Here is a 13019-nt window from a genome sequence, read left to right on the forward strand (position 1 = left end):
TAAACTTTTTTTTTTCTGTTAATTCCTCGACTTCGATCATTAAACAAGGAAACATACAATTCAATCTTTTGTCATACTCTAATGTTCACTTCTTATTTTTCGCTACATTTTCTTTCTAGAAAGTTCCTAAAAAAATCTTAACTTGGAACATTCCATGTTAAAATAATTTTTTGTCTCATTGCCTATACAAGAAGCAGAAGAAGAAGCAGCAGCAGCATGATGAATTGCCTTCTGTATCTTATGAGATTATTAGTACATTAGTGAATCATATGCTTTAGGATGATAGAATAGCGATGGTCACATAAAAACTATATTGTATATAAAACAAGCAAAAAGACTTGTATTAGACAAACTTCATTTAAAGTTTTTGTTTTTTGTTTTTTTTTTTTGTTGCTAATCAAATAATTTTCATGTGGCTGTTGCATTATTTTATGTTTTGGCCTGCATTAATAGTTTAGGTCTTTATGAGTTTTTAAGTTTTTGGTCGAACCCATGTTGTATTTTTAATTTTTGGGCTTCGGCATTCAAGGAATGAAATTTTCTGTGTTCTTGATCAAGAAAAAGGAAAAGGAGTTATTGTATTGTACTTGATGTGCAACGCAACTTCGACCATTATTCTGTCTTTCGATTTATTTTAATGGTGGCGAGGTATTTCGTCTGTCTATCTACTGATTTTATTTATTTATTTTTCATGCTTTGGATTTCAGATTGGATTGTGTGACAAAGTCGATACGATTGCATGGTAAGCAAACAGGATGATTGGAACATTTCTATGATTTTTGGTTATGCCTACCCGGCCTATGGGTGTTTTAAAGTAGCGGAGAAGAGAAGGACAGACATTGAGCAACTCCTGTTTCGATGCCGGTACTGGTATGCATTTTCACACTTCATTGGAAAAATTCTAATGTTTTTAAGAAATTAATTACAGTTCTGATATGGTTCTTGCAAATTTCTGTAGGATTTTAGTTGCAATGCTTGCAGTTGGTGAGAGAGTAGGAGTCATCTAATCTCTTGGTATGATATCTTGAAACTTAGCTTACGGTTTTTTGTAATAAGTTTCATGCTGTTCTGTTATGTCTATGATTTTGTTTCTGGTTTTTCCTGTCTTGGAAAGCTAACTGTGTACAGTGAAGCAAAGCTGGCACTCTTTATATATCTTTGGCATCCGAAAACAAAAGCATGTATAGTCATCCTAAATCTGTAAAGCAGCATCATCCGGTCGGTTTTCTATCTTTTTATTAGTTATCCCGATCGACTGGCTTCTTCTTTTGACTGCTTCATAGCACATAATATGTTTGTGGCAGTTTTTTCCGGCTTTCTGTGGCAAAACACGAGACCGATATTGATTGTAACTTGTTGGAGTTGAGGTGAAGGCTGAGAAGATTGCCCTTATTTATTGGCAAAAGGCTGCAGCTTGTGGACAGGCTATTTTTTTTATAAAAAAAAATTTGCAGTATGTTTCTTCTCAATCACTATCACTGCCTCATTCTGATTAGGTAACCTTAAGCAAGTTTAATGAGATTGATGATTTTGTGATTCTGTAACCTTTCTTCTAGTATAGCCTTGATTCTGCCTGCGTAGTTTTCTTCATTCTGGTCTGATATGAAAGCAGCACAATTCCTTCGTCTAAATCATTATTGTTTTCAGTTATTTTTGTCCCATTATTTTGAATCCATGATTCTAGTACTGCAATGTTTAAAGCCACGCTAATTGATTCCAATATGCCAATTCTTTTCCTGCAGCAAGAAGAGCCAAATGCTAAAAATGGAGAGCCTGATCGTGCATCAGGTTCAAGGGGAGAGTACACGAAAAAGAAGCCCAATCTCATCATCCTTTGAGAATGGAGATTCAGATGCCCCTCAGCAAGAAGTCGTTTTAAAGAAATCAGTCCAGCTAAAACATGGAAGATGGAAACCTTTCCAGAGCCCACAAAAACAATCAAATTCCTAGTTTCTTACCTACATGTAAATGCCGGGTTCTAAGCTGAGCAAACTGTTGGTAGCATCATCTCTTCCCATTGCATAAATTATAGACACAAACATTAAATTTTCATGGTAGATAGGAAAATGCATGGAGAAATGCAGACCAGGTTAAGTTTGAGGTGAGCATGGCAGCATCGGTTGTTGCTGAATGCCTTGGCAGGAAACTTGCAATTACATGACTAATGTAAGAAATTAAGACCATGGCAACTTCTAATTTCTGGACAAGATATATCAGTAAGATTGCAAATTCCTTGCGCGTGTTCTGATTTTAGTTAAAATCTATGATAAATAAGGCAGTGGATTTTCTTGCAACTTAGATTAATTTAACCCCGTGCTCAGGTCTACTGCATCTAGGGCACTGTTTTGGACTTGTTAAATGGCTATGCATTGCAATTGCGAACACATGTAATAAACACTCAGGGCTCGGTGCTTTACGCCAGCTATCTTGTGATCAATTGTATGCCTTACTAACCAGCTAACTCCGCACAAATTTTATACCAGTGCTGTTAAAATTGTCCTCCGACGAGCCATGCAACTAAGGTCACTGTCTGCTCCCATCCGGACATATCAGTGCAACCGAAAGTCCAAAGTTAAAAGGCCAGCGAATCAACATGGTCCTGGTGTTGATTCTAGCTAGACATAACATTCCCTGTTGTTCAACTTGTCCTGAAATAAGAAATGAGAGTGCTGATGCAGCACCAGAGAAATGGACAATAATTATGTCATTCTATCCTGGCAGATAAATTAAGGCACGGCCGCACAAGGCTAAACACCGCCAAATCTCAAAATGTTAAACCACATGATTAGTTGATTATGGCTATGTTTGGGGCTATTTCGATTACTTTACAGACTTCAATTAATGCCAAACTGGAGAGGTTGGTTTATACTCCCTAAGTCCCTCCTCATTAAGGTCAAGTTTGATCAGTTTGGCATTCAAGTCTCTGAAGTCTTAACAAGAATTTCACAGCCCATGATTACGTACGGTTCAAATTTCAAAACCATTGAAAAAAATCCCCATAGATTGATTAACCTCGGTATGAATATCCCATGTTTGATAAAAATTAAATAATTTTAGTCAAAGATATCATAATTTGATGTACCCAGTTTGCCTCACCATGTTGACCTAGAAGATATCATATTCAAAACTAATATCAAGAGGAAAAAACTAAACAAAACATTATAATTTTAATAAATAAAAAAAATTTGATCCGATGGATTAAGGGTGTAACTAGTAATCGGGTCTCACAACTATAAAACATAGAAAGTTCATCTTAGGCTCCGTTTGTTTGCAGGAAAGTGGTTTCTTTTGGAAAGTGAATTCCGGGAAAGTATTTTTCGATGTTTGGTAGTGTTATGGAAAATGAACTGGAAAACACTTTCCAGTGTTTGGTTGTGTTATGGAAAATGAACTGGAAAATAATTTATTAATGAATTAATTTTTTTTTTCAAGTTTATCTAATATATATAAAATATTTAATATCACTTACAATAAAAAAAATTGAAATCTAAAAAGTATAATGATGAATTTTTTTTATTATATCTTATATTCATACATAGCTTATTTTATAAAAATATAACTATATATGTCATATCATATTATAGAGAAATAAGATTGTGAAATATTTTTTTACGTAAAACCTATTAATATATATTTTTTTAATTTTAAAAGCTTAAAATAAGTTTTTTTTTCCATATGAAAAAAGCCAAATTAGTTTATGGTAAGAGTTATATATTTGGGTTTTTTTTCTGTATAAAGAATTTTTTAAAAGATAAATACATACAAAAATATTTTTATGGGTTTTTTGGATAAATATTTTTTTTGTACAGGTAAATGCAATTATCTCTTTAATATTTAAAAAAAAAGAAAAAAAAAAAAGAAGCAATCCCCACCAAAATTATTACAAAACCAAATTATTACAAAACCCCACCAAAATAAATAAATAAATAAAACCAAATTATTACAAAACCCCACCAAACATTCCTATCACTACAAGCACTCCCTCTCCATAACTGATCCCAAACATTTTTTTTCCTCCTTTCTTAATATTTCTCTCATTCATTCATTCCCTTCCAATCTCACTCAAAATGAATTCAAATTTTACACAACACACACACGCAGAGTAATTATTGTAAGAAATGGCGATGGCGAGGGCAAGCTCTGGCCCCACATACCCGAGCGATTCTATGCAGCTCTCTACCAACAGGTTCCCTCTCCAATTCTCCATTTCCATTCCCGGATCCAATGCCTTCCCTTCTAATTGAATTGAATTCATCATATTGTTTGTTGTGACAGTGGTTATTGTTTGTTGTGATAGCAACAATGGCGAAAGGAAATAATTTAGCCGTGTATGTGTATGGGTCTGTGTTTGGTTAATTCTGGGTTCAATTTCTAGGTTTGCTGTGGTTGATTTTTCCTTGTGATTTCGGTTTGCTATGGTTGAATGGGTTGCCTTCCCATGGGTTTCGGTTTACAGAGGTTCCAGTGAAATTAACAGAGCATGGGAGGTTGCAGTGAAATACCCGGCTTCTAACCATTTACAGAGCATGGTTGCAGTGAAATAATAGATAAACAAGGGAAAAAAATTACCTGGAAGATGAAAGATGCTTGCAGTAGATCTGCGTGAATTATTTGGGAGAGATTTTGATATTGAGACAAAGAACATTTTTTGCTAATAAAAAAAAGGAAAGTGTTTTCCGGTTTTAAAAACAGGAAAACACTTTCCTACTCTAATGTATTAATTTTTTCGTTGACTGAAATTGAGTTTTTTTTAATTGATTTTTTTTATGTTTGCCAAAGAAAAGTGGAGAAAGTGGTTTCCAGAAAAATAAATTCATGAAAACAAATAAGGTAACATGGATGGAATATCAGGTTAGGTAAAAATTAAGAAAAAAAAAAAAAAAAACAAAGACGCGGAGCCGATTCAGTTGACAAGTCCACGTCTATCAAGGACGGGCCAGCCAAAGTGTAATAAAGGACAGTGAGAGGCAAAGACTTGTAGGTGTTTGGTCGGCCTGCTATCTAACCTTTTATTTTAAAGGCTCCCTAACCGCCCCACGTGTCCTATCCACACAAAGGATTAGTGGTCACCAGCCACCCTCTTGGTTTAAGGGCCTGCTTAGTTCCATCTCCAAATGTGTTTAAGGCTACTGATTATGCTTAAGGGGATTTATTTAACGTTAATTAGAAGAGACTTGTCATGTTCCTCGAACCCAAGTTTCTATTAAACAATTATTAAGTGAGATGGAGCTCAATTATTATTATTTTTTTATCAATTTAATCCCTAGCTTCTGTTTGTATATTCTTAAAAGAAATATACGTCCATATATTTTTTTAAGTTCTTATATTTAAAGAAATAAAATTAGTAATAAATGTTAATATTTTAACAACTGCTAGCATCCTCCTACCTTTAAGTTTTCTTAATTCTTTCTTTGGCCGACGTCGTACACTAGAAAATGCTTCTTGAAAAGGAAAAGGATAACGTGCCGTAAATGAGCCACACTCTCGCAAAGCAGAAACGCCACTCTGATGATCCCATTCTCTCACATGTTTAAAAGCTAAGGACCCAAGAAGCAGAGAAAGCAGCAAAGGGAGACGAGACTCACCTAGAGCAGACCTTCACTTTAGCTCGTGTGTGATTCACGAGATATATACACACACAAAAACAAAGCCAAAGAACTCACAGGAAAGGAAGAAAAGAAAGGGAAAAGGTTGTGAGAATTGATGGAGAAGAGTAAGGGTAGCAGTAGCGGTAGCACAAGCACAGAAAAGATAATGACAAGTGGGGGAAATGGACAGGTTTTAGACGGTTCAGATATAATGGAGTTGGTTGGGAATGAAGAGGTGTTTACCAGTTTTGTGGATCATAAGTTCCAAGAGCTCGATAGGGATAGAGATGGTAAGCTCTCTTTGAAAGAACTTGAACCTGCCGTTGCTGATATTGGCGCTGCCCTAGGCTTGCCTGCTCAGGGTTCATCTCCTGATTCTGATCATATCTTCGCCGAGGTTAGTAATATTTCATCGCTCTCTCTACTTTGATTCCTTGTTTTCGTCCTTTCCCCCCTCTCTTCAACGAGGTCTCGTTCTTTGAATATAGACACAAGTTAATCAATCATAGGTTTTATTTATTTTTCCCTTTTTTATTAATCAAATTAAGGACACAATTAATCCTAGCTGCCACAATCTAGCTGCATTAATATGGTTTAAGAATCAATCTAGATATACCCTAAAAAAAAAAACACATAAACGTTTTCACTGCGCTTTGAAAACCTAATTCTACCTTGAGTTTTATAGCCTTTTGCTGGCTATAAAATTAAGTCATTCATTAAATTTATTTTCTCTTTAAAAGATCTCAAATTTAAATCTATATATGTATATATAAAGAAATATTCTAGAAATAATCAGAATTTTGTATTTTGCTAGCTTGAAGCCAATGTAGGAGATGGGTGTGTTACGTATGATTAATTTGACTTTACATCCCCTCATTACGTCTTAAGTTGTATTTTTAATTGCACTAGAACTCCTTTAACTTCAACAATAACCTAATAATGTCTCATCGCTTTCATCATTCTTTCGTAATTTTTAATTAAGTTAATTGCTCCCAAACTTTTTTCGGATTCGTTGTTTATGACATTGATGATCTAATAAACTTTCAAGTTTTAGCAGCGAAATCACTAAAATATTCTCCATCTTTAGCTTCCCTCGAGAAACACCTAAACTGTTTTTCGGTTTAGTCGGTGTTGTGGCCGAGCTTTTCAGTTCGCCTTTAGTACTTTTCCCACTTGACTTCTATCATTCTTTTCCCTTTTCTTTTTGTCATTACATGTTGGAGAGGAATCTGCAGATGAATGTTGTGCAAACGACATGAACATTTTCCTTTCTTTAGTGTGTATTAGATTGATTTCTGTGAGTAATAAAAGATGATTTGTTAGCTCAATGATTTCATAATACTTCCAAACTTGAGGGTAATTAAGTAAAACAAAACTTATTAGGGTTGGTGTATGTAATATTATTAATTAGAAGTTAAGAAATTATATACAAGGAAATTTCTTTGCTTGATTGAAGGGGGGAAAAACAGTGCAAATACCCCGTGAAAAAATCGAGAGTTGAAATACTGTCAATTGAAAAAAAAAAGATATTTATAATGTGTGTTTGATATATATTGTAGTGCGGAATAATTTTTACGTGAAATACTATAGAATATTTTTTTTATTTTACATTAGTACATTAAAATTATTAAAAATATATTAATTTAATATTAATTCAAAATAAAATATATTTTTTAAAAACATTCAAAACCAGAAATTACCGTACTCCAACCAAGTTCTTAGCTAATTGACGAATTTAGAAATACATATTTTTATTTTTATTTTGAGTTTTTATATGTGACCGAGTATGATTTTTCTGTTTGTCGGCCTGCTTAGATTTAAAAAGGCAGTGCTTTAGTGTGGACATGACCAAAAATAGGAATGTATAACCAGCTGCTCCTAGCATCGTAATTAATTTGTGGAACCAACAGCTCCATTGATGAAATTATGAATGCAGGCTCCATATCATATTTTAACCTGTGATTGAGTGCATGATAAACGTGGGAGCAGTAAAATATCATCTCATGCCCCCAAGAACATGTAGAATTGTCTAGCTAGGACCACCACCGCAATAAATTGTGATTTGTCTCTTTCTAAGAATCCAAAAGGGTTTGAGAAGTTAGGAGTAGGGAAAAACTTATAATAATGTTGCATCAAATATCATGCTTGTTACAGCTAGCAATTTCTTGTAGTAATAATAATAATAATTATTGTAGGTTCTAAATGAATTCACACATGGCAAGCAAGAGAGAGTGAGCAAGACTGAGTTCAAAGAAGTTCTATCAGATTTTCTTCTAGGCATGGCTTCTGGTTTGAAGCGAGACCCCATAGTGATCCTCCGTATTGATGGAGAAGACCTCTTAGAGTTCATCAATGGACCAGATTATGAAGCAGAAATGGTGCTCTTGTTTTCACAGTTAGAATCACCTGATGGATCTCTCCATGACCACATTGTCAAAGTTTTGGAACAACTTACAGTAGATCAAGGGATGCCCCCGTCTTCAGATTCTTGGGTAAGTAATGGAATTTTATACCATGAAATTAATTCATTGTTGTAACATTAGTTAATATGGGGTTTCAGTACAAATTGTCGGAGTTATTTTCTCATGTTCGCAGGTAATGAGCAACATTGTGGAACCAGCTTTACAATCTTGTACTGGTCAAGATCATGACAAGCCGCTTTCTCAAGAGACATTCCTGGCGGAGTTCAGGAAAGTGGCGGAGACTGTAGCTCAACATCTCAAAGAGCAGCCTGTGATTGTTGCACACTGTGAAAACACCTTTGATGGAAGTGGAATTAGGAGACTATTATCCAACAAATTTGAATTAGACAAGGTTTGGATCTTACTACATAACCTCTCTCTTTTTCCATCATCATACTAATCAGCATTAATTTCATATTTTATTGAGAAAGATTATCATAATTACTATTTAAGTTCTACAATTCATTATGAGCTTGGCAGACACTAAACACAGCAACGGAGAATGCCCCAAAGGATCGCAATGGGAAAATATCTAAGGAGTATTTGCGTGTGGCACTAGATGCGGTCGCTCCGTCAGCTGGCCTGCCTCCAATCGGTGCGATCCAAGAGGTAGCAAAAAGCCAGCCATTAATAATTCACAATTAAGCTTTGCTACTCTGGTCTGAAATGGGATTAAAATGTCAATTACTTTTGAACTTCAATGTTTCAGATGGACGAGGTTATAGGCGAAGTGTTTAAGATGATGAATGCAGATGATGGGAAACTGGTTAAAGAGGATGAGTTTAAGAAGACGTTGACTGAAATCATGGGAAGCATAATGTTGCAGTTAGAGAGCAACCCCGTCTCCATTTCTTCAAATTCTGTTGTCCATGAGCCCCTCGCTTCCTCCACTACACTTTTGCAGCCATCTTCCTAGTTACAAAAATCGAATCACAAAATCTAAGTTCTTGTTTTAAGCATATCGAGGAAAATATATTTATAGTAAAAATAAAATAAAAAGTCGAATAAATGTTTGTTTAATTAGGGCTAAGTCGATCAGTAGTTCGGTTCTTGTGCTAGCCTCTTGAGTGTGCAGATATAATAGGATAGAGGGTCAAGGCGTCGAGCAGTATTTCAACGATAATCCTTCCCTACTTGGTGTTCTTTGTTCTAATTCCTTGATATACTAATCTATCTTGCTAGTCCTTTATATTGGCAGGGTGTTATGATCCAAGTCATATAAAGTTTTAAGTGTAAATTTATGTTGATTTTAAGCAATCTAGTGATTTATAACATGTCCACTGCAAACTGTAAATTATAGCACTTTGAAGCCATGCAAGCAGTTAGTTAAGCCTGATCAATGATTTGTATGATCAGTTAAGGACGACGACTCTACATCTTGATGATGATCATATTATTTCAATCCCATTCAGATACAAACATAGACAGAACTTAAATTCCCAAACTGAACATAACCATCCTCTTCCATATCCTTGAGGTATTGTTGAATATAGTTTTATTCTATTCTATTGTGTGGGAGAGCTGAGGTGGAATTAGCTTTGTGTAGAGAGCAAAAATCACAGAAGCAATACCAGGCCCAACCCAGAATACCCAATGACCATCCCAAAGATGGCCCCCTCTAACAATTGCTGGCCCTAAACACCTTGCTGGGTTCAGCCCAGCCCCAGTATAGCCTTTCGTAGCCGTGACAGTGGTTGAAATGTAAACAAGAAGACCCAAGACTACTCCGATGATGATAAAAACATTAACCCTGCCTAAAGCCTTCGCTTGGCGTCGATCGAAGGCCATCCACACTGAAGCAAAAAGAAACACAAACCCACAAATTATCTCCAGCCAAAGGGCCTGGCTTGTCTCCAAGCCTATCACAGTACTCTGCCCATCTGGCCCTGGAGCAACGACGGTGAGGGTGCAGCCACCAAGTGAAAAGGTTTGTTGAATTTCGCTGTTTACCACAGCTTTTAGCGCTAGGGCACCAAAAATGCCACCAACACATTGAGCCAAAACATAGATGATAGCTTTTGACAGAGAAACAAGGCCAGTTAGCAAGGCAGCGAAGGTTACAAGAGGATTGATGTGGCCACCAGAAATGGGAAAGGTAGCTAGTATGAGAATTGTGATAATGATGGCAGCAAGAATTGATAATACGAGGTTTGGTGTTTTTGTCTCGATCTGAATAGTTGAAATAACGATGGTGTCCAATGTAAAAACAAGAACAGCTGTGCCTATGAGCTCTGCCACCGATGCTCTCCATACCTGAGCAGACACAACCCTGCATGGTAAATAAATTTGCTGGCCTACAAACGTAGCATGTTGCCTATACCTATCAACAACAAAGTCTCGATGCCTACTTATGTTGTGCTTCTAAAATCAACAGTAATAGTGGCTGGTTTCAAGGTTGTGAACGACAATTTAAGTACTAATTACCGTCAAAGAAACAAGGTCTTCCAAGCCCAATATCTCGCTCAATATAGTGGATTTTTGCTTCTTCATCCCCTTCTCGTTCTTAACTACCTCTGCCCTGCAAAATTATATGGACAAAAAAAGGCTTAAAATTAAATATTATAGTTAGTTTCTAGCAACAATACATCATGATCTTGTAAATTATAAAGGAGAAAAGCATGATATGTCATAGAAGTAATAATAATAAAGTGGTGGTACGTTGGTGTAGTGGCAAAACGTTGTATTTTGTTAGCCCTAAAGAGGTTTTCTTCATCACCCTCAGTATATCCAGCCATCTTTTCCTTCTGTCTATAGCCAGAAACGTAACCTTGTTAATCAAGGAGACAAGGGATTTTAAATAATTTATTCTATCACTTGATTTCAAGTTTCATTTCAATTTGCTGCTGATTGGTTTGGTGTCATTCCAGATGACCAGTAATTAATTTTGATAAAGTCAAAATTGCTTTCACCTCGTCACATCTAAATTAAGATCCATTATGCCATTACAACTTAATAATCTTGAACTACAACATTATATCATATGAAACCACATTTCCCAATTGGATTAATATCTGTTCATGTGATTTGTCGAGATTAATCACTCCTGTTTTGACCCACTACTCACAGTTCACAAGTGCATGTATATGTTGTGTATATCTATACAGATCCAAGCGCGCATGATCGTGATCCCTCCAGTCCTGGGATCATGATCTTGTTCTGTATAATTATCTTCCAATAAACATGATTTCGCCCTTTGACGGAACAATTTGGAAATATTCTGATTCCATCACACTCATTTCTCTAATTTTTATTTTGACAAATCAGATAGCAATGACAACTATATAAACAGATCGATATTACAATGTGTTCGATAAATATTGGGGTCCTGAAGCATCTGATTAAATCCAATTGTGTGAACGTGGTATGAATATTATAGGTCAAGGAAAAATGTTTTTAATTTCTTTTAATTTTCTTGGGGAAGTTGAATTAGAAGAATAATGGATCTGAATGTAGATTTCACAACGAAATATATTAAAATCTTACAGCTAGATATGTGGAATTGACACCAAATTAACAGTTAATTAAAATTTTAACCATCATTAATGAACATGTTCTAAACTTTAAACTTTCACTCTCCATGTATTACAATAGTACTTGCATCAACTGAAAGAAGAAATTATTTAAAGCCCGATTGCTGGCTAGCTTTTAGACTTTGGTTAACCTGGTTTCTGGGCTACATATTTAGAGTGCAAAAGAGGGAAGAATGGAAAGAGAAGAATAAGATGGGTGGATACACACACACAAGAGCTTTTGAGGATATTGAAGAAAGCCTCAGTGGTAACAAAACCCAGCCTTATGCCACTACACCACTGTAAGTTCAGAAGTTGATGTTACATAAATTGTAGAAACAGATGAAATTAATTAAGAAAGGATTTGAGCGTGGACGGTATAAACCGGAAATCAAAAGTAAATCTCGAAGTCTTAAGTGTAAATTTGATAATACTGTGCAGAATACTTTTTGAAAATATTTTTTAATTAAAAATAAATTAAAATAATATTTTTAATATATATTTTTTTATATCATGACATTAAAATCCTTAAAAAATATCTAAAAATATTTATTTATATAAAAGATAGTTTCAAAAACATTTTAAAAATCAGGATAGACTGCATCTCTAGACTCACTTAGAAAAAAAAAAGTAATCTTATGCATCACACTTCAGATTCCTAGCCGTTTAATCGGAAATTGATTGGATGTAATAACCATGAAGCATAATTGCTTAATTTTTAAAAAATATATATATAATTTTTATTATGGTTAAAATCGTGGTTCAAATATCAATTCAATAAAAACTTGAAAAATAATAATGATATTCTAAAAAATCTAAGTAATCTAGAAATATAGTTTTCGAGTTGAATAATTAATTAATTAATTGGTCCTGATAATTTTATTTATTTTTCTCAACTAAAGTAGTTGATAGCTTATAATTATTACTTGGTGAGCTAAAATGACTTGTGCCTAGTACCTATAAAACGTCCCTTTTGATAGAGGTGGGGACTCTTTGATAATAAAATTAGTAATTTTATAAAGAGAAAAATTGTAATGATATTTTAGATAAATAAACTCTAAAAATATATATGATAGAGAATGAAGAAATAGTGAACCTTTGACTTGAAAAATTTATGATATATTTATAGTTCATGAATCTTATCATTTTGTGGAGAGAAGAAGCTAAAATGTAATTTCACTTTTATGATATTTTGAGTTGTATTATACTCAAAATAATATGTATTGGATCAGTATAAAATAATGAGGGACTCCCATAGAATCTTGAAAAATTATTTGGTAAGTATTGGGTTCACACCTATTAGAGATGAAAAATAAGTCTACGTGCATTGCCTAAACCCAAATATGTTAGCCTTGGGATGCGCTCCCGAGCTCAAGTTCACAGGAATGCTAGGGTGCACGCCCAGCTTGCTCGGCATGTCATGCACACAATGGGTGTGCATCCAATTAGACAAACGTCCT

The 13019-nt window shown here is 34.7% G+C and overlaps 2 protein-coding genes across 2 annotated transcripts; one reads left to right on the top strand and one right to left on the bottom strand.

Annotated features, from left to right (window-relative positions):
* The first annotated feature begins 5440 nt into the window (after positions 1-5440).
* LOC118058764 (uncharacterized) lies at positions 5441-9330 on the top strand. The gene is made up of 5 exons (XM_035071515.2): positions 5441-5985; positions 7784-8080; positions 8184-8402; positions 8531-8659; positions 8760-9330. Exons 1-5 carry the CDS (start codon positions 5704-5706, stop codon positions 8964-8966), a joined length of 1134 nt encoding a protein of 377 aa, XP_034927406.1. The 5' UTR covers positions 5441-5703; the 3' UTR covers positions 8967-9330.
* Positions 9331-9422: 92 nt separating this feature from the next.
* Positions 9423-10850, bottom strand: LOC118058765 (uncharacterized). Its single transcript, XM_035071517.2, has 3 exons — positions 10709-10850; positions 10475-10568; positions 9423-10303 (listed from the first exon to the last, which is right to left on the bottom strand). Exons 1-3 carry the CDS (start codon positions 10783-10785, stop codon positions 9551-9553), a joined length of 924 nt encoding a protein of 307 aa, XP_034927408.1. The 5' UTR covers positions 10786-10850; the 3' UTR covers positions 9423-9550.
* Between the last annotated feature and the right edge of the window lie 2169 nt (positions 10851-13019).

The sequence above is a fragment of the Populus alba genome, chromosome 9 (assembly GCF_005239225.2).
Source record: "Populus alba chromosome 9, ASM523922v2, whole genome shotgun sequence".
Lineage (NCBI taxonomy): Eukaryota > Viridiplantae > Streptophyta > Magnoliopsida > Malpighiales > Salicaceae > Populus > Populus alba.